The sequence below is a fragment of the Hyla sarda genome, chromosome 11, assembly GCF_029499605.1.
Source record: "Hyla sarda isolate aHylSar1 chromosome 11, aHylSar1.hap1, whole genome shotgun sequence".
Taxonomy (NCBI): Eukaryota; Metazoa; Chordata; class Amphibia; order Anura; family Hylidae; genus Hyla; species Hyla sarda.
Genome location: NC_079199.1, coordinates 31,319,559 through 31,347,244, shown reverse-complemented (window position 1 = coordinate 31,347,244; position 27,686 = coordinate 31,319,559). Strand labels below are relative to the sequence as shown.

The 27,686-nt window shown below is 42.9% G+C and overlaps 1 protein-coding gene across 8 annotated transcripts in view; it reads left to right on the top strand.

The window, feature by feature from the left end:
- The window catches only part of PCNX1 (pecanex 1), a 128,212-nt gene that overhangs the window by 83,938 nt on the left and 16,588 nt on the right, over nucleotides 1–27,686 (top strand). For all 8 annotated transcript variants that reach the window (XM_056546967.1, XM_056546969.1, XM_056546961.1 and 5 more), the window contains 12 exons: nucleotides 4,678–4,787; nucleotides 6,293–6,398; nucleotides 7,804–7,896; nucleotides 8,876–9,026; nucleotides 9,803–9,944; nucleotides 10,480–10,657; nucleotides 11,620–11,728; nucleotides 11,842–11,971; nucleotides 15,176–15,234; nucleotides 17,537–17,752; nucleotides 20,490–20,743; nucleotides 24,171–24,401. In XM_056546967.1, coding sequence (XP_056402942.1) covers nucleotides 4,678–4,787; nucleotides 6,293–6,398; nucleotides 7,804–7,896; nucleotides 8,876–9,026; nucleotides 9,803–9,944; nucleotides 10,480–10,657; nucleotides 11,620–11,728; nucleotides 11,842–11,971; nucleotides 15,176–15,234; nucleotides 17,537–17,752; nucleotides 20,490–20,743; nucleotides 24,171–24,401 — 1,779 coding nt within the window. The remainder of the gene's footprint in view (nucleotides 1–4,677; nucleotides 4,788–6,292; nucleotides 6,399–7,803; nucleotides 7,897–8,875; nucleotides 9,027–9,802; nucleotides 9,945–10,479; nucleotides 10,658–11,619; nucleotides 11,729–11,841; nucleotides 11,972–15,175; nucleotides 15,235–17,536; nucleotides 17,753–20,489; nucleotides 20,744–24,170; nucleotides 24,402–27,686) is intronic.

Genomic DNA, 27,686 nt, shown 5'->3' with positions numbered 1-27,686 from the left:
ATTGCACACTATCACAATTATTCCACTATATCTGTCACTAGAGATGAGTGAACTTACAGTAAATTTGATTCGTCACGAACTTCTCAGCTCGGCAGTTGATGGCTTTTCCTGCATAAATTAGTTCAGCTTTCAGGTGCTCCCATGGGCTGGAAAAGGTGGTTACAGTCCTAGGAGACTCTTTCTTAGGACTGTATCCACCTTTTCCAGCCCACCGGAGCACCTGAAGGCTGAACTAATTTACGCAGGATAAGTCATCAACTGCCGAGCCGAGAAGTTCGTGACGAATCGAATTTACTGTACGTTCGCTCATCTCTGTCACAGATAATCCAATATTCTACAATGATGTCTAGTATTGCATCAGTAAGACAAACTATTGTTACATGTACATATGATCATGCCACAATATGTAAACACAGTTTAGTTAATGCGGCGCCCCTGTATGACTGTACCCGCTGAACATGCATGAATAAATATTGCTGCTACAGAGTGGGGAGTGCGACTGCTTTACTTCTTCATTCTGCTTTTATAAAGTTTAGTTAATATTGCATAAAGATGTCTGATACTGCATCAGGAAGGCAAAAAAAATGCATAACATCATCAGGGATTATACGTAAAGGAAGGGACACCTAACAGTCAGATATACCATATACAGTATGATCTATAAATAAGAAAAGAGCGCTCCTTGGTAGGGATCGACCGATCATCGGTTTGGCTGATATTATCACTGATATTCACGATTTTAGACATTATCGGTATTGGCAATTACCTTGCCGATAATGCTCCGCCCCGGCCAGAGACCACCGCCGTGCCCCATTGCCTCCCCCATCCCCGGTTTTATAATTACCTGTTCCCGGGGTCCGCTCTACTTTTGGTAGCCGGTAATTTATACCGGAATATCGGTATAAATTATCGGCTATCGGCCTGAAAGGCCACAGATTATCTGTATCGACCCTAAAAAAATCAATAACGGTCGATCCCTACTAGGGATCGACCAATTATCGGTATGGCCGATATTATCGGCCGATAATCCCGATTTTGGGCATTATCGGCAATTACCTTGCCGATAAGCCGATAATGCCCCGCGCACCGCCACCGCCGCACCGCGAACGCCCCCCCCACGCACCGCGTTGCACCCCCCACCGTAGTGCTGGACGGTATACCAGATACCGTTTTTTTTTTTCCCACGGTATGGATTTTTGCCCATACCGCTATACCGGTCGGGCCCCTCCCCCACCCTCCGAGTCAATAAAAATAATTAAACTTACCCGTAATGGGGGTGGTCCGGGCCATCCATCCTTCCTGTAGTGTCCGACGGCATTCCGGGTGGAGGGTGAACCGGTCCGGGCTGTCCTTCTTCTCCGGGGGTCCTCTTCTCCACTCCTGGCAGGCTCCGGCCTAGTACGCTGCATAGACTCCGCTACGCCGTGACGTCAGGTGCGTCGCTGCGCACGGGCGTCACTGCGTAGCGGCGTCTATGCTGCGTTTCTAGGCCGGAGCCTGCCCGGAATGCCGCCGGACACTACAGGAAGGATGGATGGCCCGGACCACCCTGACAGGTAGGGGGAGAGAAGCGGGTGGCGGCGGCCTATGGCACCGCAAAAGCCACTGCAGTGCATTGATTTAAAGCGCCCGCTTTAAATCAATGACCTGCAGCGGTGTCGCGGAAGGATAAATAGCCGATAACTTATACCGAAATATCGGTATAAGTTATCGGCTATCGGCCCTAACCTCCACCGATTATCGGTATCGGCCCTAAAAAAAAACTATATCGGTCGATCCCTAATCCCTACTCCTTGGTGTGATAAGAGATATAAATGAATAAAACAGAGGCATAAAAGCGGCTCACCCCAAATAGTTGTGTACCAACATACACAACAATGGTAAGCACATAGTAGTAGTGAGGGATCAAGGAGGCTTGATCAAGGGATCAAGGAGGCGCAGGATAAACTCAGTGGGAACAAGGTAAAATCAAAGATAGTTTAATCCTTAGATGCACCGCGTTTCACTGCAAGTTTGCAGCTTCATCAGGCATAAAACGCATATAGGTGGTAGGTAGGCAGTGCACGGCAGGATGCTACTTATCTTTTGTGTTCCTATGCTAATTTTTTATACCCTTGTAACATTTCTCTTGTATACTAATTGACTTAATGTATAATTTGGTTCTGTACATGTTCCTTGTGATCTCCTCTCTGCTTAGAAGTGTACTTTTCCCTGTACTCCATGTATCTGTACTTACCGTACCCTCTCCACTTTTCTGCAGTTGTTCCTGTGGTGCCTTGATTTTATATCTCTTTATATTTTAAATGTATGTTGAATTACATATGTGTTAAAGTATATTGTTCATTACTGGTTTTCCTTTGTTGGTGTATATGTGTTTATATATTGTGGGATGATCATATGTAACAATAGTTTGCCTTACTGATGCAATACTAGACATCATTGTAGAATATTGGATTATCTGTGACAGATATAGTGGAATAATTGTGATCGTGTGTAATAAGATATCTGTGAGGGTGGAGCATTATTCTCCACTTGTGGATACAAGACACTTGCGGGTTATGGATTTTTTAGGACTGCGGGTTATCTTTCACTGGAAGTATCTTGTTTGTCGAGGTTATATGTTTTTATCGGATAACTTTGCATTAAAAGTAAAGTTTTATCCTTGTAAGGGTGGGTTCACACCACGATTTTCTATACAGTTTTTGGATACGGTTTAAAAAAACAAAAAACAAAAAAAAAAACGTATGCAACTGTACAGAAAACCGTGCCCATAGACTTTCCATTCAAAACAGTATGCACCATATTGCATACAGTTGTCTCCGTTTTTCACACCACACAGTTTTTTCCTTTATTATTATTATTTTTTTTACAGAAAACCGTGGCCTTTTGGTCCAGGTGAAAAACCGTATTGACCCGTATAAGTTTTTTTTTTTTTTTTAAACATGGGAGTCAATGGGAACCGTACAGGACTGTATGCGTGTACGGTTCCATCCAGTTTTTACCATACGGTTTTTGACTTCCCACAGTTTTTTTTTCTTGGAATTTCAATCAAACAAGTGAAACTTTATTCATAATGGAGTGAAAAGTTCAAAACGTATGCATTTTTTTTCTTAAAAAACGGATTCAACCGGACATCACTTTTCAACAGTATACAGATAAAACTTTGTACACACGTTTTGATATACAGTTTAGTCAGGTTTTGAGGAATCTGTTTTTTTATCAAAAACCTGAAAAAAACTGTATTGCAAAAACATGGTGTGAATCCACCCTTAGTCTTACCCCAGTTATTTTGGTTTGCTGTATTTAGTTTAGGTTGTATTTTAACTGTCAATACTAAAAACTTCTTTATGATGCTCTTCAAGGGCACAGAGCCCATTTCAGGGATCAGTGGTGTCTGCATCATGACGGCCATTGATCAAAACATCTGACCTGTCACTAGGGCATGTCAGAAGTTTCTTCGAGACTGAGACCCTTAAAATAAGTTCTAATAAATAATATTTCTCCCAATTTGAGTTTTAGGTTCATCTTGGCTAGTTTGGTTAAGGTTAGGATGTGGATAATTGCACTATATGTTGCCGATACTAGTCAAAATTGAACTGCAATGACATAGCTGTGCAAAACACATCAGATGAACTGAAGATTACATAGTTCCTCAGTTTGCAGTTGGTGTGGTACTTAAAGGGGTTATCCAGGAAAAAAAATTTTTTTAATATATCAACTGGCTCCAGAAAGTTAAACAGATTTGTAAATTACATCTATTAAAAAATCTTAATCTTTTCAGTACTTATGAGCTTCTGAAGTTAAGGTTGTTCTTTTCTGTCTAAATCCTCTCTGATGACACCTGTCTCTGGAAACGCCCAGTTTAGAAGCAAATCCCCATAGCAAACCTCTTCTAAACTGGGCGTTTCCCGAGACAGGTGTCATCAGAGAGGATTTAGACAGAAAAGAACAACCTTAACTTCAGAAGGTCATAAGTACTGAAAGGATTAAGATTTTTTAATAGAAGTAATTTACAAATCTGTTTAACTTTCTGGAGCCAGTTGATGTATATAAAAAAGTTTTTTCCTGGAATACCCCTTTAAATGGGTACTCTGCTGCTCAGCGTTTGGAACAAACTGTTCCGACCACTGGAGCCGGCGGCGGGAGCTAGTCATGTCATTTTCCCGCCCCCTCATGACATCACTCCCCGCCCCCTCAATGCAACGCTGTCACGCCCCCTGCCATAGACTTGCATTGAGGGGGCGGGGTGTGATGTCATGAGGGGGTGGGGCTATGATGTCACGAGCTCCAGCATTCGGAACAGTTTCTTCCAAACGTTGAGCAGCGGAGTACCCCTTTAAATTGAATCAGGTGCCTTCTTATTACCTTTTTGTTAACCACTAGGGGTAATACATGGAGCACAGTCTGTGTTCCTTTAGTACAGCAAATAATAAATATTAAATAGCTGATGTGTTTCACATTTCTCCATCTTGTCTGTCATTGTAATGTTTTATTTATAGTAACTGTCGGCATTGTTTTTAACCCTTAATTTTTCATCTTTTGTTAGGTATGCCTCTGAGCCTCAAAAATGTGCTTTTGCTAATGTGATAAGTGTCTAGAACTTTTAGATTGTGTTACATGTATCTAGGATGAGTAAATACAGAAAGAATATTTAAGACTTTTTATATTCCTCTTCAGGATCCCTGGGACGCCCCGCATGTTCCTGTATTGTTCTCTATTTTTTGTGGTGTACTAGTGGCAGTTTCTTACCATCTCAGCAGACAGAGCAGCGATCCCTCTGTCCTCATGTAAGTTGGTGAACATACATTTTGCAGTGTATACTGATGAAGACAGATCGATGTGATTTTACTCTTAAACATAAAATGGGGAAAAAAAATCATTATCTGGCATGATTATAAAATAAGAAAAGGTTATAGTAAAAGCTGGGCGAACCCAAACATGGCTGATGCAGGATTTCTTACCTGTGACAGCTATAGTATCTTATACACACTTGTGGGCTATATTTCTCTACAGACAGGCAACTCAGCAATTTTGGGGTTAACACTGTAGCCTTGCAGCACTCTGGTCCTAAGTTTAAAGGGGTAGTCCAGTGGTGAAAAACTTATCCCCTATCCTAAGGATAGGGGATAAGTTTGAGACCGCTGGGGCCCCCTGCGATCTCTCTGTACGGGGGCCAGGCTCTCCGGCCAGATAGCGGGTGTCGACCCCCGCACGAAGCGGCGGCCGACACGCCCCCTCAATACATCTGTATGGCACAGCTGGAGATTGTCGAAGGCAGTGCTTCAGCTCTGCCATAGAGTTGTATTGAGGGGGCGTGTCGGCTGCCGCTTCGTGCGGAGGTTGACATGCCCCCTTCCCGCGGGCTGTCGGGGCTCCGTACAGGAGATCGCAGGGGGCCCCAGCGGTCGGACCCCCCGCGATCTCAAACTTATCCCCTATCCTTAGGATAGGGGATAAGTTGTTCACCACTGGACTACTCCTTTAAATGTGACTTTAGAGCAGCCATTAAAAACAGTTAGTACTTAAAGTTGATGTATAGGAAGTCGAATAAATGGGCAAATATAAAGATCCAAAGGACTTTGACAAGAAGCAATTTCTGATTTTAGAGAAATTGTTGTTGAATCAGAGCGTCACTAAAAAGTCAAGTCTTGTGGGTTGTTCCCAGTATGCAGTGGTTATTAACTATATAAAATGGCCCAAGAATGTACAGCGGTACGAGCCACAGGGTCACGGAGCCCAAGGCATGGGTAGTAAAGTCTAGCTGGCCAGGTCCAATCTCACATATGAGCTACTGTAGCAGAAATTGCACAGACCGGTCATGGTACCTGTGCTGACCCCACCACCAATATTAACAATTACTCCACACATAAAAGCATCACAACTGGACCATAGTGCAGTCATGTGGACAGCCAAGTGTCTGTGCATCACATTACTGACCTCTGTGTTACAAAAAGTATTCTTGTTCACCTTCCAATAATGTATTTATTATTAGAGTTGAGCGATATTACAGTAATTTTGGTTTATTATGGCTCGGCCTTTGATTACTTTAGTCTGTGAAAAAAAAAAAATGACTTCAGCTTTCCAAGTGCTTTGTTTGCCTGTAAAAGTCCGGGACTGCAATCTTAGGTCTCCTAGGACTGTATCCACCTATTCCAGGCAACCGGAGCACTTGGAAAGCTGAAATAATTTATGCAGACCAAAGAAATCAATAGTCAAGCCGCGATGTTCGTAACAAATCAAATTATTGTAACTTCGCTCAACTCTCTATATATATTATCTTGGTTTGTTTTAGCTCATTGGTGCAATCAAAACTCTTTCCAAACAATGAGGACAAAAATCCAGAGGACCCTCTGTCAGAAGTGAAAGACCCCCTTCCTGAGAAGTTAAGAAATTCTGTTGTAAGTAGCTTTTTAAGTATGAGCTCTTATTTGGCAAAGTTTTATTCAGTGAAAAAGTAAATAGTAGAGATGAGCGGACTTACAGTAAATTCGATTCGTCACGAACTTCTCGGCTCGGCAGTTGATGACTTATCCTGCATAAATGAGTTCAGCTTTCAGGTGCTCCGGTGGGCTGGAAAAGGTGGATACAGTCCTAGGAAAGAGTCTCCTAGGACTGTATCCACCTTTTCCTGCCCACGGGAGCACCTGAAAGCTGAACTAATTTATGCAGGATAAGTCATCAACTGCCGAGCCGAGAAGTTCATGACCAATCGAATTTACTGTAAGTTCGCTCATCTCTAGTAAATAGCATCAAGTGATGGAATGAGAAAATTTCAAATAGTTAAAATAGTAGGACTTCATAATCGAGACCACTATAAGTAGGCAATACCTTTTTTTGTCTCTTGCAGTTCAGCTTTCTTTTCGTATTTTAGTGATGTGTGATCATCTGACAGCTATTAATGCGTCTGCATTGGGCTGTCACAATAATAAAAGGAAACTTTCATACAGCTCTTAAAGTTTTACAAACTTCTAATGTGTCATAGTGACATGTCAGAAGTTTTTACTGTCGTGGTTCTGCTAAGAGCTTCACTGATCTCTAAAAGGAAAGGGCAGAATTACTCAGCTGAGAGATGTTACTCTTTGTTTCTGTTGACTCTGTTTGAAAAGCTGAGTGTGCGGTTTACAGGCTCATTGTGAAATGCATACACTGCATACTCAGCTTTCTGAGGAAAGCCGATCAGAAACGAAGGGGCACAGCTGCGGAAATTCAAGCGGTATTCCCATTGTAGACATTGATGGTCCTATACGGGGAATATCTGATGAGTGCGGACACATCTATTAGACATCTTATCTCTAGGACCGTAAAAAATATTTTTAGGACAACGCCTGTAACAATTCCCAGAGCTTGTAGGATGCTCAAGGGGGAATTCCCACTTATGACTGAATCTAGGACCAGAACCCATGTGGAGAACTGGGATCACCGGAGCTGCATGTGTGTGTCTCCTGAATTCACTTTTTTGGGAGTAACAGTTCAGGCCAAGCAGTCATGCCAGGGGACCCCCTGTTACCCACGTTGGTGCAGATCCTAGAGCAGTGTTTCCCAACCAGGGTGCCTCCAGCTGTGGCAAAACTCCAACTCCCAGCATGCCCGGACAGCCGTTGGCTGTCCGGGCATGCTGGGATTTGGAGTTTTGCCACAGCTGTAGGCAACCTGGTTGGGAAACGCTTTCCTAGAGGCTCGGAATATCTCTTTTAACTTGTCGTCTAGTTTTAATATATATATTTTATTTTATTTCAGTAGGCTTATCCATCTTAAATGCAGTACCGTTTTTATAGTAAAAATTTTTTGTGTATCCTTTCGTAGAATGAACGGCTTCAGTCTGACTTGGTTGTCTGTGTGGTCATAGCAGTTCTCTATTTTGCAATTCACGTCAGCACTGTGTTTACAGCATTACAGGTAAAATATTTATACTCTATTTTTGTTAACATATATATATATATATATATATATATATATATATATATATATATATATATATAATGTGTATGTATGCGTGTGTTTTGCCATATGTATACATGTGTAGCGTTTTTGTATCTATGAAGCGGTCACTAGTTTCATGTGGCCTGAACCACAAGTAGCATTAAAGGGGTACTCTGCCCCTGGCATCTTATCCCCTATCCAAAGGATAGGGGATAAGATGTTAGATCGCCGTGGTCCCGCTGCTGGGGACCCCGGGGATCGCCACTGCGGCACCCCGCCATCATTACTGCACAGAGCGAGTTCGCTCTGTGCGTAATGACGAGCGATACAGGGGCCGGAGCAGCGTGACATCATGGCTCCGCCCCTCATGACATCACGGCCCGTCCCCTTAATGCAAGTGATGACCGCCACGCCCCCTGCCATAAACTTGTATTGACGGGGCGGCCCGTCACGGCAGGAGGGGCGGAGCCGTGGCGTACCGATGCTCCGGCCCCTGTATTGCCCGTCATTACGTGCAGAGCGATCTCGCTCTGCGCAGTAATGATAGCGGGGTGCTGCAGCAGCGATCCCCGGGGTCCCCAGCAGCAGGACCCCGGCGATCTGACATCTTATCCCCTATCCTTTGGATAGGGGATAAGATGTCTAGGGGCGGAGTACCCCTTTAAACACTTTCCCGATTCCCTATCACAACCATTTATGATTCACTTTGTATTCATGACGCTCAGTGTTGTCGGGGCAGTCCCCTGCTCTGATCGACAGATCCCTCCCAATACGTAGATAGGTAGAGATACAATCATAGTTACTCTGAAGCGGCACAGCCTTTCACAGTAGATTGTTGTGGTAGCAAAGCCTGACAGTGTTTTATGCTGCCTTTGGTTTGGGCATTTAAGTTTTCATTAAGAAAATAAATAGCACTTTGAATCTCTACTGATGCATTAAACTCTTTGTTTTACAGCCTGTTCTGAGTTACGTTCTCTATGCAGTAGTTGGTTCAGTTGGATTCCTTACTCACTACGTTTTACCACAAGTACGCAAACAGCTTCCCTGGCACTGCTTCTCACACCCGCTGCTAAAAACAAAGGAATATTACCAGTTTGAAGTTCGAAGTAAGTAGTTTAAGGGTAATATGACTTTAATGATATCATTAAATGTGCAATGTGGCAAATTATTCCTCTGGGAGCAAACTAGAATCCAGCAAGAAGTTGCAGAGATAGCAGGACTATGAACCATGTAGTCAGCACTATGACTAGGCTTGTCAAAACTATACATGTACTCAAGCAAATTTACCCAAAACCCATCCCGATACCTGCAGACCATAAAAGAAGAAAATCCCTCTCAATTTGAATACACTCCTGCACTAAGGCCTCTTTATCCTTCACTACATTGTCTGGAGTAGTGCAAAGTCTCCTGCACGATAACATCTTTTTATCACGTGGCAAGGTCCTGCACAGCTCAGGAAAAGGTCCTGCACCACTAACATAGTGAAGGATGTAGAAGCCTTAGTGCAGGAGTGAATGGAGAGAGAGCTGTTTAGCTGAACACTTGTCTGTCACCTCATGCAAGGATGCTTGATGGAGACGAGGCAAATCATAAATTTTCTTCTCCATAGTCAGTTGTCCATCTATGACACTTATGTTATAGTCGTGCACAAATTATAAATATTGTACATAAATATAACAAGTAGCTGTTCTTTGGGCCTTTGACAGATCACACAACCGCATCAGGTTATATCTCCATACATATATATAAAAAGTAATAATTATAAGCTGCATTTATAGTGTTTGCTTGCTCAATGAAACAGGTGTTTAATGTTATGGATGTGTGCAAGTTTGTTCCAGTGAAATTTATCTGGTAAAAATAAACATTTATTTTGCCTTCCAAGATGCTGCTTATATGATGTGGTTCGAAAAGGCTCATGTCTGGCTGCTCTTTGTGGAGAAGAATGTTATTTATCCACTCATAGTTCTTAATGAACTCAGCAATGGTGCCAAGGATATAGGTAGCCCTAAGAAGCTTGGTGCAGAGTGAGTATATTTGAACTACAGCTTTAACCACAGTATATAAATGTCTTTGTACTAACATAGAAAATGGTACATGGGAACCAGCAAATTTCTTAGAATATTATCCATTCTACCCATATGTATACTAAGTTAGCCATACACTGACCAGTTGACTTTATTTTAGATGGCAAAATTGATGGCCCTCTGCAGGATAAACATTCAGTATGACATTGATGGACACCCTGATGATCAAACATTGAAGGGTTTTGATACTGTGCCTTTTTTATAGTGTATCAGGTTCTGCTCATAAGGTCTTTGTATAATAATTTAACAATAATGTGCAAAACTGAATGTAAGCAATAAAGAGGCTTGGAGCTTGCCCAAGCCCAGGACTACTTCAAACAGCTGATTAATAAGGGTTCCCAGAGTCAGACCCCCTCCCTTCCTGTATGGATGGCTATCCTGAGGCTAAGACATTATTTTTTAAAGCCTGAAAAGCCCCTTTTGACCTTTTTACCCTTTCTATAAGGCTAATTATCAAATATTTTTTTATCCACAGGATTGGTGCATTGTTGATCACTATTGCTGGAATGAAGCTGCTAAGGTCGTCTTACAGTAGCCCTACATGCCAGTATGCCACCTTCATCTTCACTGTACTTTTCTTCACATTTGATTATAAGGATTGCTCAGAGAAACTCCTCCTAGACCTGTTCTTTATGTCCATCCTCTTCAGCAAGGTATATACTTAAACATTGCAAGATACATTCTTACTTTATGTATACTGCTTGTCCAGACAAGTTTGAATGGGTGCCAATAATATTACAAGTCTTCTGTAGTTGTTGCTGCTTGTGAAATGTGCGGCAAAATAATCCCCCAGAAAAACCTTACAATTTTCTACTGGGTTATTTTATCTATGAATATAGTTTACAAAGTTTGACATTACACAGAGACATGTCAAAAGTTTTCATCTGTCAGGGTCTGGGTAAGTGAATGAATAAAAGCTCAAAACTCACTTCAGTTCACCACTTCCTGGTAATGTAGACATTTGGGAAATACCTGCTTAGTTAACCATTGTGGCCAATGTTTGGCAGAGCTGACATTTTTGACATTCGATGTTAGGAAGCGGTGAGCAGCAGGGACCCAAGCACTGTCGAAACAGCAATGGCGAGGGATCGACCTAACCATCTTTAAAATAAACAATAAACAAAAAAGCCTTCCCTGGAAAACTCTGTATGGTTGTGTTGATGCATCTTGTCTGGCAAGTGGTTTCCAATTTGCATTTATTTGAATCACAGATGGGGCACATGATGCATGTGAGACTATGTTCACACCTTGGAATTTCTGCAGCAGAGTCCTGTTGAATCCAAGCTGATTCCGCTGCGCTGTGCACACCGCAGAATTTCTATGCCAGATTTTTCCGGCATGGAAATTCCGTTTTCCGTGTCCGCAGATAGAATGTACCTGTTCATTCTTTCTGCAGACACCGCACGGAATGCATTACGGTCTATAAGACAGCACATTCCTGTGTGATCCTAGCATCGTCATATTATACCGGTGCCCGCAGTCTCTGGAATGTCCGCACAGAGATTTTCCGTGTGAACATGGCCTTAGTGTCAAGTACTTGTACTTTATGGCAGAAGACAGTATAGATGATTTTGTATAAAGAATACAATGGCACTCTCTTACTTTTTTGTTTCAGCTTTGGGAGCTGTTTTACAAGTTACGCTTTGTCTACACATACATTGCTCCGTGGCAGATTACATGGGGATCAGCATTCCATGCCTTTGCCCAGCCGTTCGCCGTACCTCGTATCTTTTATGGTTTTAAGAGTTCTTAAAATGTTACAATTTGTTCATGTCCGTGTTCCATATGTGACGCAATATCTCATGAAAAGATCTGATTCCTTAACCACGTTCTTTAGATTCCGCTATGCTGTTTGTCCAGGCAATTGTGTCTGCGTTGTTTTCAACCCCTTTGAACCCTTTCCTTGGTAGTGCAATATTCATCACTTCATATGTGAGGCCTGTAAAGTTCTGGGAAAGAGACTACAAGTAAGTAATTGTAAAATGAGACTATTAGTGCATTACACTGCCATCATCATTAAACATATTTGTGTCAACATTTCACTTTGTCTACCACTTAAATTTTTTTTTAATTCGAGTAGAATACAGTCTACAATCTTGTATAATGATCTGATTGCTTCTCAGCATAATATCAAAAACTAACAGGTTGTTAGTATACATTTTTGATCAAAAAGTACAAGCCAACTCGCCACGTCAAGGCCACCTATTTAGAGTGGGTCCCTAACGTCCCTAGCATAAAATGGTGTAGCACCGGGCGGCGACCACCACCGCCGCGACACAGGCGCCCACGGGGGGGGGGGGGGGGCTTGCGACCCACTGGCAGAGCGGCCCCAATGCCTCTCAAACCAGTCTATGGGCCGCACCCGCCCGCAGACACGGCGCCACGGCAGCAACGGACGCCGCCCCGCACCACACCAGTGTGAACAAGGTGTAATGGCTCACTTACCTTGCTCTCCTCACTTAAATTTTTTTAATTGTTGTTGTTCCATGTTCCATCTTTTCAGGTTAATCCTTTTTTAGGAAAGGGTTCTGTTCATCCGCTTCTGCTGTTGTTGTAGAATATAGTTCTTTCACACCTAGTCGTAACATAGAAGAGTGAATGAAGTCTAAATAGTCAATTCCTAGATTATCATTAGCATTACTTGTCACAAACTAGTCATGATATGCACTAGAGATGAGCGAATTTACAGTAAATTCGATTCGTCACAAACTTCTCGGCTCAGCAGTTGATGACTTATCCTGCATAAATAAGTTCAGCTTTCAGGTGCTCCGGTGGGCTGAAAAAGGTGGATACAGTCCTAGGAAAGAGTCTCCTAGGACTGTATCCACCTTTTCCAGCCCACGGGAGCACCTGAAAGCTGAACTAATTTATGCAGAATAAGTTATCAACTGCCGAGCCGAGAAGTTCGTGACGAATCGAATTTACTGTAAGTTCGCTCATCTCGAATATGCACTTATGTTACCCATTAGAAGCTATAGTTTTTTGTTTATTATAGGTCCTAATAAGTATAGCAATTCTTAGTTGGTTTAAATGTATCACATTTTGGTTGGTTGAATTGGGTTCCATAGTTAAAGGTAATGTATTGTTTTATTGTTTAGCATTTTTCTGTAAACTTTTAACCCCTTAACGACCAAGGACGTAAATTTACGTCCTGGTGCCGGGGTACTTAGTGCACTAGGACGTATATTTACGTCCTATACATGACAGTGAGCATCGGAGCGATGCCCGGATTATGCACAGCTGGTCCCGGCTGCTGATCGTAGCCAGGAACCCGCCGGTAATGGCCCACATCCGCGATCGCGCGGATGTCTGCCATTAACCCCTCAGATGGCGTTGTCAATACAAATCACGGCATCTGCGGGAGTGCGGTCAGAAATATGGATGATTGGATCTCCCGCAGAGCTACCGCAGAGATCCGATCATCCAGAACAGCACACGGAGGTCCCCTCACCTGCCTCCGCTGCCTTCCACGGGTCTTCTGCTCTGGTCTGAGATCGAGCAGACCAGAGCAGAAGATGACCGATAATACTGATCAGTGCTATGTCCTATACATAGCACTGAACAGTATTAGCAATCGAATGATTGCTATAAATAGTTCCCTATGGGGACTATTAAAGTGTAAAAAGGAAAGTAAAAACTAAATTTTTTTTTTTTTTAAATTGAAAAATCCCCTCACCCTATAAAAATGTTAAATGTCCCTTTTTCCCATTTTACACCCATAAAGTGTAAAAAAAATAAATAAATAAAATTTAAAGTTTTATATATACAAATGTGGTATCAATAAAAAGTACAGATCACGGCGCAAAAAATGAGCCCTCATACCGCTGCTTATATGGAAAAATGAAAAAGTTATAGGTCGTCAAAATAAAAGGATTTTAAACATACCAATTTGGTTAAAAAGTTTGCGATTTTTTTTAAGTGCAACAATAATAGAAAAGTATGAAATCATGGGTATCATTTTAATTGTTTTGACCCTCAGAATAAAGAACACGTAATTTTTACTGTAAACTGTATGGCATAAAAACAAAACCTTCCAAAATTTGCTAAATTGCAGTTTTCTTTTTAATTTTCACACACAAATTGTATTTTTTTGGTTGTGCTATACATGTTATGGTAAAATGAGTGATGTCATTACAAAGGACAACTGGTTGCGCAAAAAACAAGCCCTCATACTAGTCTGTGGATGAAAATATAAGAGTTAAGATTTTTAGAAGAAGAGGAGGAAAAAAACGAAAATGCAAAAATAAAATTGGCCTGGGGCTTGGTCCTTAAAGGGGTATTCCGCCACTAGACATCTTATCCCCTATCCAAAGGATAGGGGATAAGATGTCAGATCGCCGGGGTCTCGCTGCTGGGGACCCCGGGGATCGCTCCTGCAGCACCCTGCCATCATTACTGCACAGAGCGAGATCGCTCTGCACGTAATGACGGGCAATACAGGGGCTGGAGCATAGTTACGTCATGGCTCCGCCCCTCGTGACATCATGGCCCGCCCCCGTCATTACAAGTCTATGGGAAGGGGGTGTGGCGGTCGTCACGCCCCCTGCCATAGACTTGCATTAAGGGGACGGGCCGTGATGTCATGAGGGCCGGAGCCATGACGTCACGCTGCTCCGGCACCTGTATCGCCCGTCATTACGCACAGAGCGAACTCGCTCTGTGCAGTAATGATAGCGGGGTGCCGCAGCGGGGATCCCCGGGGTCCCCAGCAGCGGGACCGTGGCGATCTAACATCTTATCCCCTATCCTTTGAATAGGGGATAAGATGCCAGGGGCGGAGTACCCCTTTAAGGGGTTAATATAGAAGGGGCTTATATATAAAGTTATAAAAAGAAAAATGTAAACCTAATTTTCACCAATTTTAGTCCTCATGATGCATGTGAGGCTTTATGTTCTCACCCTATTGCATACACTATTGGAAACACTAATCAATGCTCTGCCTTAGCACATGATCAGTGTTATCGGCGCTCCACTTTTCAATAACTAATTGACTAGTACATCGTTGATCAGTGCTTGTATCGAGCAGCTATCTTCCCCTGTAAAAAGACCACCCCTACTTAGCTTTAGTGTTCAAGATGTAGTATACTTTTAATTTTAAAGTTTGTGTATAATCCTTTGATTAGTAAATTAAATATTTTATGGTTTGTAAACAATATTTTTATTTCTTGCAGCACAAAGCGTGTGGATCATTCAAATACAAGGCTAGCCTCTCAACTTGACCGAAATCCAGGTATATACTAATTTCCATGAAGTAAAATGAAATATGGAAAAAAAATAATAATAATTATAGATAATTAGGTCAATGGGGCAGAGGCGTAACACAATCCCACTATTCTACATGTCATATAGTACAGCATTCCTACTAAGCACAGGTTTCAGCAATTACTACTCTGTATACCTGTAAAAATGCATTTTGATATTACTGTGCCGTATTCTTACTGTGATATACAGACCTCTTACCACAAAAATTATAAAACTAACTCTCAGGGCAAAGATAAATAACACATTGGTATTAAGGTGCCAATACAGCTTCGGGCCAACTGTCTCAGGCAGTGTTTCCCAGCCAGGGTGCCTCCAGCTGTTGCAAAACTACAACTCCCAGCATGCCCGGACAGCCGTTGGCTGTCCGTGCATGCTGGGAGTTGTAGTTTTGCTACAGCTGGAGGCACACTGGTTGGAAAAAAAAACACTGGTCTAAGTTGTATGGCAGCCTTCCTACTCTCTACCCATAGGTGGTGATACTAGAGAGAATTTTCACCACCCCACTATTGTTCTGGGAGTGTTAAGCTTCTGTCAGTGCTGTAATAATGGAAAATGACCACACAGACATCACAATACCGAAATGATGACAACACCGTACAAAAAAAAATTCACAATTATGTCACAGGACAGCAAAATGATCCTAGACTACAGTAGTACAGCATGGTGCGCAATGGGCCCGGACTTCCTAAAACAGTCTAATTCTTACAGTTTTAATGTGCCAAATTTATTTATCAATCTATTTATCTATTTATCAATTTATTTATCAAACTGGATCAGGCTGTTTGCTAAAATTTGTGTGTCAGAATATTGTCTAGGTTATATATAAAGCTTTTATAAGTTGACTTTTTATTGTTTTTGTTTTTTTTTTTAAAGTATTTATTTATAACTTTTTCGGGAAATAAAATAAGCAAAACATACAAAATCATGTAGCTCGAGCGCAGAGATACAAGTTCCACATTTGTGGAGCCGGGCAGGCCGGATCTGACGCGGCGGCGCTCGGGGTGTACGGAGCGGGCTCTGACTCGTGCCCGCTCCATACTCTGCAGCCCCCGGCAGTTCTCAGTAGCCGGGGGCCGCCGCTAATAGCCAGCATGCGGCGATCGCCGCGGCTGGCTATTAAAGGAGTAGTCCGGCGCGCACTTTTCTCATTTTATCCCGTCCGGGCTGCAAAATAAAAGAAAACACACTTGCTCTTACCTGCCAACGAGCCCCCGGAGCTCCTGTACACTCCGGTACAGGTGTTCGGTCCCCGGGCTGTATTCTTCTTCCTGTTAGCCCGGCACGTCACACGGAGCTTCAGCCTATGACCGGCCGCAGCGATGTCCCGGATGTCCCGCCTTGGCCAGTGATAGGCTGAAGCTCCGGGTGACATGCCGGGCTAACAGGAAGTAAGAAGAATACAGCCGGGGACCGAACACCTGTACCGGAGCTCCGGGGGCTCTTTGGCAGGTAAGAGAAAGTGTGTTTTCTTTTATTTTGCAGCCCGGACGGGATAAAATGAGAAAAGTGCGCGTTGGACTACTAGATCGCCGCTGTCAAAACTGACAGCGGTGTCTATAGGGATCTGTGAACGCTCCCTGGTGGGCGATGTATCGGGATATATCATGATATATCGTCACCTAGACGGTATCGCAATATATCTGGATATATCGAATGGCCACACTGGTATCGCGATTCGAATCGTATCGCCAAATTCTTGGTGATTCACACCCCTAGTACTTATGAGCTTCTGAAGTTAAGGTTGTTCTTTTCTGTCTAAGTGCTCTCTGATGACACCTGTCTTGGAAGAGATTTTCTATGGGGATTTGCTTCTAAACTGGGCGGTTCCCCAGACACGTGTCATCAGAGAGCACTTAGACAGAAAAGAACAACCTTAACTTCAGAAGCTCATAAGTACTGAAAGGATTATGATTTTTTAATAGAAGTAATTTACAAATCTGTTTACCTTTCTGGAGCCAGTTGATATAGAAAAAAAAGTTTTTCCTGGATAACCCCTTTAAGTTGCAATTATGCACCAAAATTTTAAAGGCATTTGCTATAGCACATCCACGGCCCAAATGCAAGTACAATTTTAGGACCTTCTATGAAAAGTTTTTTTTGAAACATTGTTGAACCATGTTACTATGCCACATTTATATGAAACCTTCAAAAATCTATGAAATAAGAAGAATATTATGCAAGGCGTCGTATCCATTCTGATAGGATTCTTTTGAAAAAGTAAATTCAAATAAGTTGAGTATAATTTTGTCCTTTCTTTTCTTACTTTATAGGGTCAGATGACAACAATCTGAACTCAATATTTTATGAGCATCTGACACGCTCATTACAGCACAGTCTTTGTGGGGACCTTCTGCTTGGACGCTGGGGCAATTACAATACAGGAGACTGTTTTATCCTCGCCTCAGATTATCTCAATGCTCTCGTCCACCTTATAGAAATTGGCAATGGACTTGTCACCTTTCAGCTTCGAGGCTTAGAATTCAGAGGTACCCAGATGTGATGAAAATTAAATGTCATGACCACAGTGCTCTCTGCTGACCTCTGCTGTCCATTTTAGGAACTGTCCAGAGCAGGAGAAAAACCCCATAGCAAACATATGCTGCTGTGGACAGTTCCTAAAATGGACAGCAGAGGTCAGCAGAGAGCACTGTGGTCATGACATCAGAGGAAATGCATTTCTTTTTTGGATTTCTCTTTAGTATACAACCCCTAAAAAGTACTGGAAGGATTAAGATTTTTTTAATAGAAGTGATTTACAAATCTGTTTAACTTTCTGGCACCAGTTGATTTAAAAAAAAAAAAAAAAAAAAAAGTTTTCATTAGTAGTTAGTGTTAAATTATGCTCTGACTAAACACAGTATATACTCCTAATGTAAAGTTATCCTCTATCCACTGGGTAAGGGCTAACTAACCAGTGGTCCGGCTGTTTGCAACCCCCTCACCAATCACCAGAGAAGTTAATAGAGGGGAGTGTCTGTGCACATTCTTAATTGGCGCTCTATTCGTTTTCTGAGGGACTTCACTGGAATACCCTATTGTTTAACCCAAATCAGTTTTAAAATCTGTTTAACTGGATGGAGTTTTAGCTTTTTAATCCCTAGATGTCACAGGGCTTACATGTATGCTTTGTGCCTGCTCCCAGTCTATGAAGCATGCTCAGAAGCTAAGTGCGCTTCATACCCCGTTGGTTCTGGCTGGTATCAGCAGCTGGAACCCATGGCTGGTGCCAGACATCTGCGTACATGATGTACGGCATTAATCCTTTTAGATGCCAGGATAAAAAGTGGCAAATTTGCTCAGCCAGTTAGCTGTGGTTGCTGATCAGGACCACCAGAGCAAAATTGCAGGGTCCTGATCAGTTTAGGGGACAGCTGGAGGTCCCATACCTCGCTTTGTGTTGTCTGATCTCAGAGCAGGTGAAGATTGCAGCTAAAAGTCTCACCCCACTTTTTCGCATTTTTAAAATAAAATTATGAAAATTAAAATAAACCTAAACGTATGTGGTATTTCCACGTGCGGAAATATCTGAACTATTAAAATATAACATTACAAAAAGTTGTAATTTTTTTTAAATCAGTAAAATAACACAAAACCCCTTTGTAAATTGGGTATGAATGGAATTATACAGACCTACAGAATAAAGATAATGGAGATTTATCAAAACCTGTGTAGAGGAAGAGTGGTGCGGTTGTCTATAGCGACCAATCAGATTGTGTCTTTCATTTTTTAAAGGACTTTTTTTTATTAAAAAAAAAAAAGCAATCTAGTTGCTATGGGCAACTGGACAACTCTTCCTCTACACAGGGGTTGATAAACCTCCCTGAATGTGTCATTTTTACAGAAAAGCGCACCGAGTGGAAACAGAACCCCCAAGAGTTGTTTTTTTTTTTTTTTTTCCCCTAAAACTTTTTGGTAATATGAGTGGTGTCATTACAAAATACAACTGATTGTGCAAAGATCAAGCACTTATCTGGGTCTGCAGGTAGAGAATTATAAGTGTTAGGGCAAAGCTCTGTGTCCTTAAAGGGGTATTCCGCCCCTAGACATCTTATCCCCTATCCAAAGGATAGGGGATAAGTTGTCAGATCGGCGCGGTCCCGCTCCTGGGGAGCCCCGGGATCCCCGCTGTGGCACCGCGCTATCATTACAGCACAGAGAGAGTTCGCTCTGTGCGTAATGATGGGTGATACAGGGGACGGAGCAGCGTGACATCATGGCTCCGCCCCTCGTGACATCACGGCCCGTCCCCTTAATGCAAGTCTATGGCAGGGGGTGTGACAACCGCCACGCCCCCTCCCATAGACTTGTATTGAAAGGGGCGGGCTGTGACGTCACGAGGGGCGGAGCCGTGACGTAACAATGCTCCAGCCCCTGTATTGCCCGTCATTACGTGCAGAGCGATCTCGCTCTGTGCAGTAATGATAGCGCAGTGCTGCAGCAGAGATCCCCGGGGCTCCCCAGCAGCAGGACCGCAGCAATCTGACATCTTATCCCCTATCCTTTGGATAGGGGATAAGATGTCTAGGGGCGGAGTACCCCTTTAAGGAGTTGAAAATTTTAACCCTTTAACTCTTGCACAATTGTTGAACTGTCCTATATTACACTTCCATTGCTGGAATGGATTTATATTGTACTTCTACTGCTGAACCTTTTCACTTTGCCTCCAATTAACTCAATCCAGCAATAACGCACTGAACTAATCTCGGCATAACCCAGCCGGCATCTATTTTTTTGGATATAATATCCAGTTGGTATACACACTGCAATTGATACATTTGTTGTTATCCACCCTTACATTGTTTCATATTGTTTTTATAACTCCTAAGCTCCTTCGCCCGATGCACGGGCCCTGCTAGGGCGGCGGGAGACTTATTGATTCATTTTTATCTTTATTGTATTTTATTGTATTGAATACATTGCATGACTTTTATTGGATCCTTCTCTATCCACTTTTTTCTATATGTATCTTTGAGGACTGCTCTTTTGAATTGATTGCCAAATCAACTTCATCTTTATTTTATAAATGAGAATGTCACCAAAAAAACAAAAAAAAAAACTCTCAGAATCAGTACGATGGGTAAAAGCATCCCAAATATTAATTAATATTTTAACTAATACAGGTCTGGTTTGAAAGATGATTGTGTCCTCAAGGGGTTAATATTTCTCCTGGATATTTTACTGCAATAAATTCATGCATTTATTTCCTTTCTCTTCTAAAACTAGGCACATATTGTCAGCAACGTGAAGTAGAGGCGATCACAGAAGGCGTTGAAGAGGATGAGGGATTTTGTTGCTGTGAACCTGGACATGTCCCTCACATGCTCTCTTTCAATGCCGCCTTTGGTCAGCGGTGGCTGGCATGGGAGGTCTTGGTGACCAAGTATGTTTTAGAAGGTTACAGCATTACAGATAACAGTGCAGCCTCCATGCTTCAGGTTTTTGACCTTCGTCGGATTCTAACTACCTACTATGTTAAGGTATGAAATAGACAGAGAAGCAGTGACAGTAGTAGTTCATATGCATCCTATTCCTAATTCTGGTTCTGCATTGCTGGTGTATTCTATACAAGTCCAGACCAAAGGGCTGCAGTTGCTGACACCTTTTTGTTATTATTACAAGCGGTTCCCAGTGTTTTGCCTTAACTATAGAACAGCAATAGTGAGCACCTAATTACAGTGGTCCCTCAAGTTGCAATATTAATTGGTTCCAGGACGACCATTGTATGTTGAAACCATTGTATGTTGAGACCAGAACTCTATGGAAACCTTGTAATTGTTTCTGAAGTCACCAAAATGTCATCCGAAAATAGGAAAAAGTGAGGATTAAAGAAAAATAGGTAGATAACTAATATAGATAAAGCAAATCCTTACATATAAAAGAAAGAAAGATCTGCCGGGAGCTGTAAATCACTGTCTATGTCAGTGTTTCCCAAGCAGGGAGCCTCCAGCTGTTGCAAAACTACAACTCCCAGCATGCCCGGACAGCCAAAGGCTGTCCGGGCATGCTGGGAGTTGTAGTTTTGCAACAGCTGGGGGTACGCTGCTTGGGAAACACTGGTCTATGTAGAAGACAGGAGCTTCTTCAGGGTCCTGTACAGTACATGCAATGTCCTGAAAATGTAAAATTGAGTCGCCCTCACCTGGTGTCCAAAGGAGCAGGTAACCCTGGTACAGGTAAAGAGTACAGAACATGTAATATCTCCCTGTACTGTAGGAGGCGCTACCAGACATCAGTCAGTGCATCATCAGTCAGTTCTTCCATCCATTGACACGCACAGATTTGGATTGTCCGTAGCATTGTATGTTGAGTCTGGTTTCAACTTACAATGGTCCAGAAAAGGCCATTGTATGTTGAAACTATTGTATGTTGAGGCCATTGTAGGTTGAGGGATCACTGTACCATTTATTTATATCTATGTCCTGGGCTTTCTTCACCATAGAGTGCAATTTTATAACAGTATAATAGAAGAGTGTTTAATAAAGCAGACTGCACTCTATATCAGGAAAGAGGCAATACTGGCAAATACTGCAATAAATCAGAGCATTGACTAGTCACAGACTTAAAGGGGGTACTCTGGAAAATATATATATTTTTTTTAAATCAACTGGTGCCAGAAAGTTAAACAGATTTGTAAATTACTTCTATTAAAAAAACCTTTACCCTTCCAATCCCCATTGTAAACCTATGCTGCTCTGGACAGTTCCTGACATGGACAGAGGTGTCAGCAGAGAGCACTGTGGACAAGACAAAAAAGAAATTCAAAAAGAAAATAATTCCCTCTGTAGCATACAGCTGCTAAAAAGTACTGGAAGGTTAAAGATTTTTTTAATAGAAGTCATTTACAAATCTGTTTAACTCTCTGGCATCAGTTCATTTAAAAAAATAAATAAATAAAAAAAAAAGTTTTCCACCAGAGTACCCCTTAATGCATTGGTTTAGTCTGGGTGGTGCTTAGCTATGTAAGTCTAATGTTTAACCCGTATAAGAGGAGAGTCCAAAAGCAGAACTCACCTTTGACATTAAATTAAAAAGATTCTTTATCAGAGTTTCTTTAAAACGGCATGGCAGAGTTTGGCATATACAGAGGCTGAAAACTGGTTAACAATGAAAATATTAGCATAAAACAGTGTTTCCCAACCAGGGTGCCTTCAACTGTTGCAAAACTACAACTCCCAGCATGCTGGGAGTTGTTGTTTTGCAACAGCTGGAGGCACCCTGGTTGGAAAACACTGGCATAACAGCTAGGTGCTTTAACCCCTTAAGGACGCAGGACGTAAATGTACGTCCTGGTGAGGTGGTACTTAACGCACCAGGACGTACATTTACGTCCTAAGCATAACCGCGGGCATCGGAGCGATGCCCGTGTCATGCGCGGCTGATCCCGGCTGCTGATCGCAGCCAGGGACCCGCCGGCAATGGCCGACGCCCGCGATCTCGCGGGCGTCCGCCATTAACCCCTCAGGTGCCGGGATCAATACAGATCCCGGCATCTGCGGCAGTTCGCGATTAAAATGAACGATCGGATCGCCCGCAGCGCTGCTGTGGGGATCCGATCATTCATAACGCCGCACGGAGGTCCCCTCTCCTTCCTCCGTGCGGCTCCCGGCGTCTCCTGCTCTGGTCTGTGATCGAGCAGACCAGAGCAGGAGATGACCGATAATACTGATCTGTTCTATGTCCTATACATAGAACAGATCAGTATTAGCAATCATGGTATTGCTATGAATAGTCCCCTATGGGGACTATTCAAGTGTAAAAAAAAATGTAAAAAAATGTAAAAGTAAAAGTAAAAAAAAAGTGAAAAATCCCCTCCCCCAATAAAAAAGTAAAACGTCCGTTTTTTCCTATTTTACCCCCAAAAAGCGTAAAAAACATTTTTTATAGACCTATTTGGTATCGCCGCGTGCGTAAATGTCCGAACTATTAAAATAAAATGTTAATGATCCCGTACGGTGAACGGCGTGAACGAAAAAAAATTAAAAAAGTCAAAAATTCCTACTTTTTTAATACATTTTATTAAAAAAAAAATTATAAAAAATGTATTAAAAGTTTTTTTATATACAAATGTGGTATCAAAAAAAAGTACGGATCATGGCGCAAAAAATGAGCCCCCATCCCGCCGCTTATACGGAAAAATAAAAAAGTTATAGGTCATCAAAATAAAGGGATTATAAACGTACTAATTTGGTTAAAAAGTTTGTGATTTTTTTTAAGCGCAACAATAATATAAAAGTATATAATAATGGGTATCATTTTAATCGTATTGACCCTCAGAATAAAGAACACACGTCATTTTTACCATAAATTGTACGGCGTGAAAACAAAACCTTCCAAAATTAGCAAAATTGCGTTTTTCGTTTTAATTTCCCCACAAAAATAGTGTTTTTGGTTGCGCCATACATTTTATGATATAATGAGTGATGTCATTACAAAGGACAACTGGTCGCGCAAAAAACAAGCCCTCATACTAGTCTGTGGATGAAAATATAAAAGAGTTATGATTTTTAGAAGGCGAGGAGGAAAAAATGAAAACGTAAAAATTAAATTGTCTGAGTCCTTAAGGCCAAAATGGGCTGAGTCCTTAAGGGGTTAAAGCTACCTGGCAGCTTAAACATTCGTTGCCAACCGGTTTGCTTCCATGCCTTTTTTAAAGAAAACCCCAATAAAGGATTTTATATTAACATCAAGGGTGAGTGCTGCTTTGGAATTCTCTTCTATTATATTGTTTAAACCCTGGACTTATATAGCTGAGCACTACCCAGACTAAACCTATATGGTTCTATCTGAAATCTGTGACTCGCCAATGCTCAGTGCCAGTATTGCCTCTTTTGTTATAGATTGCAGTCTGTTTTGCTTCTCTTATAGCTCAATGATGTGTTAACTGGTGTCTGTATGTTCTACTAGGGCATTATTTATTATGTGACCACCTCTGCGAAGCTGGAGGAGTGGTTGGCCAATGAAACTATGCAGGAAGGACTCAGACCATGTTCAGATCACTGCTATGTGGATGTGGACCCTACATTTAATCCAAACATTGATGAAGACTATGACCTTCGCTTGGCTGGCATTTCCAGAGAGAGCTTCTGTGCAAGCTATCTGAACTGGATCAAGTACTGTTCCTCACGCAGAGAAAAGGTAAATGAATAGGTAGAAAGTGCTTGGGCGTAACAGCTTAAAGTGCACCTGTCATTATGCAACATTTTTCACATGTACTAGCAACATGTCAAAAGTTTTGATTTGGGGCTGTTCAGAACTGGGAGCCGGCTGAGTCTGCGCTGCTGCATGTTCCCCTCCTTGCTAGGACATGTAAAAAGTTTAGCAAAATGGCCTTGGCCATTTAAATATTTTCTTATTGCTTTTATTCCTTGGTTTGCTGTGTATCCTTATTTTTTTTTATCAAGTACTCAGGCATAGGGCTCATCGAGCCAAAATATCAGGTGATGACTAAAAAGAGCACTAGAAGTGGAGGTCACTAAAACATACATACAAATGAGCATATAACACCTGGCAATGGATAAGCAGGCAATGGATGGGGGATAGGAGTGGTAGAAGAACAGCATACAGTGGGGGGGTCTAAGCAATTCAGCATTTTCTTATAAACTGAGCTACTAGGACATCTCAAGTGGCTCTAAAGGTTAGCACTGTGTACTGTGTCAAGATAGAGGAGCACCACACACCCCACATCAAACTTCCCAGGGCAGCCTCTATGTTTAAATATCATCTGTTCATAAGGAATAATTGCATTAACTGATCGTTTCCAACTGGATAGAGTAGGAGGTCCATCCATCTCATGGCTGTAGTTTTCCGAGCAAGGAAAAGGGACTCCCTCAAAAAGTTACGCACATGGTGCATCCACTGTTCCTCAGAAAGTACCCCAAACAGACACACAAGGGGTTGTAGGGGGACAGAGAGTACTGTGGTCGATAATGCAACCACATCTAGGGCTGGGCGGTATGACCAAATATGTGTATCACAGTATTTTTTTTTAACTTACGGCGGTTCCACGGTATATAGTGGTATTTTCACCCCCCCCCCCCCCCAAACATGTGACCCACCGGCGCTGTTCTGCCCCCCCCCCCCCCCCGCCACAATCATGTGACCCGCGCGCGGTGTTCGGCTTCCCCCCAAATCATGTTACCCGCCAGCACTGTTCTGCTCCCCCCAATTAATGATCAGCCCATCAGGGTACTACTCACATATGTCACCTTTAAGCACTGCCCTCCTCCTCTTTGTTGGGGGCCGCCGGCGATGGAACTCACTGTACGCCAGTGATCTCAAACCTGCGGACCTCCAGTTGTTGCAAAACTACAACTCCCAGCATGCCCGGACAGCCAATGGCAGCGATGTCCCGCCCCAGCCAGTGACAGGCTGAGCGCACTGTCATGTAAGAGGCGGGCCAGAGCTCCTTACATGACAGTGGGCTCAGCCTATCACTGGCCGGGGCGGGACATCGCTGCGGCCAGTGATAGGCTGACGGCTGTCCGACATTCCCGTCCCCAGCGTGTGGCCGACGTAGGTGAGTTACAGTTTATATTTTTTATCTTTTGCAGCCCGCGCATAGGGATACAGCGCACATCAGTGGTCTCAAACCTGCGGACCTCCAGCTGTTGCAAAACTACAACTCCCAACATCTGGAGGTCTGCAGGTTGGAGACCACTGGCGTACAGTATAGAGTTCTAGCGCCCGGCGGCCCCCAACAAAGAGGAGGAGGGCAGTGCTTGCGGGTGATATATGTGAGTAGTACCCCGCTGGGCTGATAATGAATTGGGGGGGGGGGGCAGAACAGTGCTGGCGGGTCACATAGGATTAGTTCCCTGATGTGAGGACAGCGCTGCGCTGGGCTGATAATACATTCCCGAGGTGGAGGGGCCCAACCGGTATTGCGGTATGGGGGAAAATTCATATCGTGCAGCCCAAAAAATTCAGTATTTGGTATGAACCGGTATACCGCCCAGCCCTAACCACATCCTGCCAAAATGCGGAGACATAGGGGCAATCCCACATAAGATGCCAGAAATCTGCACGGGATGAGTGGCAGCGGTGACAATGATAATCTGGCATCCTACCCATACGATGCAACCGAATGGGAGTTGGATAGCTAGGATTAATGATATAGAGCTGAACCATTTAGTTGTTAGCTGCCAGTGACACTGAAGTGTGAGAGGAGATCACCTCCTGCCACTCCTCAGATGATAAAGAGGACAGGCGGGATTTCCAGTAGTCCCCGGACACAAGATGAATATTGGAGTGTTTAGTGGTTATCAAGTGGGTATACAACACAGAAATGAGCCCCCTAGGGCCCTGAAACCATAAGACTCCAATCAAAGGATACTCCGAAATCGAGGTACCTAGACTAGGGAACTGGCTAGCAAGGGCATGCCGCAGTTGTAAATATTTAAAGAAGGAAGTTCTAGGGAGGCCGAACTCATCCTGCAATTGAGAGAACGACTTGAGAATATTATTCTCCCCGCATTGGACGGAGACTCCAGCCAAACCCGCAGGTCAGCCGCCTTAACATAATGGGCCAAATGATGTTCAGAGTTTGGTAATGCAGTGGGCAAAACCAGCAACGCAAGAGGCGTTGCTGTCCCGCCAAGTAATATACATGAAAGTCGGGTAAAGCGTAACCCGCCATATCTTTCAGCCTCTGTAGACCTTTTCAGTTTAGATCTACAATTACCCCATATGAAAGAAGGCAGCAGTTGTGCAGGGACTTAAAGAAGGAAGTAGGCACCAGAGTAGATGAGTGTTCCAAAACTAAAAAGCATTTAAGCAAAATAATCATTTTAACTAAGTTAATCCAGCCAGAGACAGACGGAGGGAGCTGCAGACTTTGAACTTATCTGACCAGAGTCAGGAGAGGGGATACATTTAAGGAAAAGTCATAACTAGAATCTCTATGAATTACCACACCCAAATATTTAAAATGATCAACCACCTGTAGGCCACAAATAGAATCTAGAAAGAGAAAAAGACAAAAACGCGCTTCCTTGTGCAGGATCATCAAACCTAGGATGGAAGATCTTTGGAGAGTGGGGACGTGCTCACCTGGACAGGTTGTGCGAATTCAGGTACAACACTTACAGAGGCACATCAGACCTAATATTTTCAGGGGCTCCACTGCAAACAGGAGCGGTGACAAAGGACACCCCTGTCTGGTGCCGTGCCCATGGAGAAAGGAAGGAGAGCAAGTCATGTTCACAAACACCTGGGCTGTAAGGGCAGCATATAAAAAAGAAATCCAACGCATGAAGCGCTCGCCAAAGCTCCTCAAAGCAGACATAAGGTATGGCCATTCGACGGAGTCGAATGCCTTGGCCGCGTCCAGCGAGGCAAAGGCCCAGTCCACGCCAAGGGCAGATCCTAGCTGCACAATCGTCTGAACACGTCTAATATTTTCAGTGGTAGAACAGCCAGGTA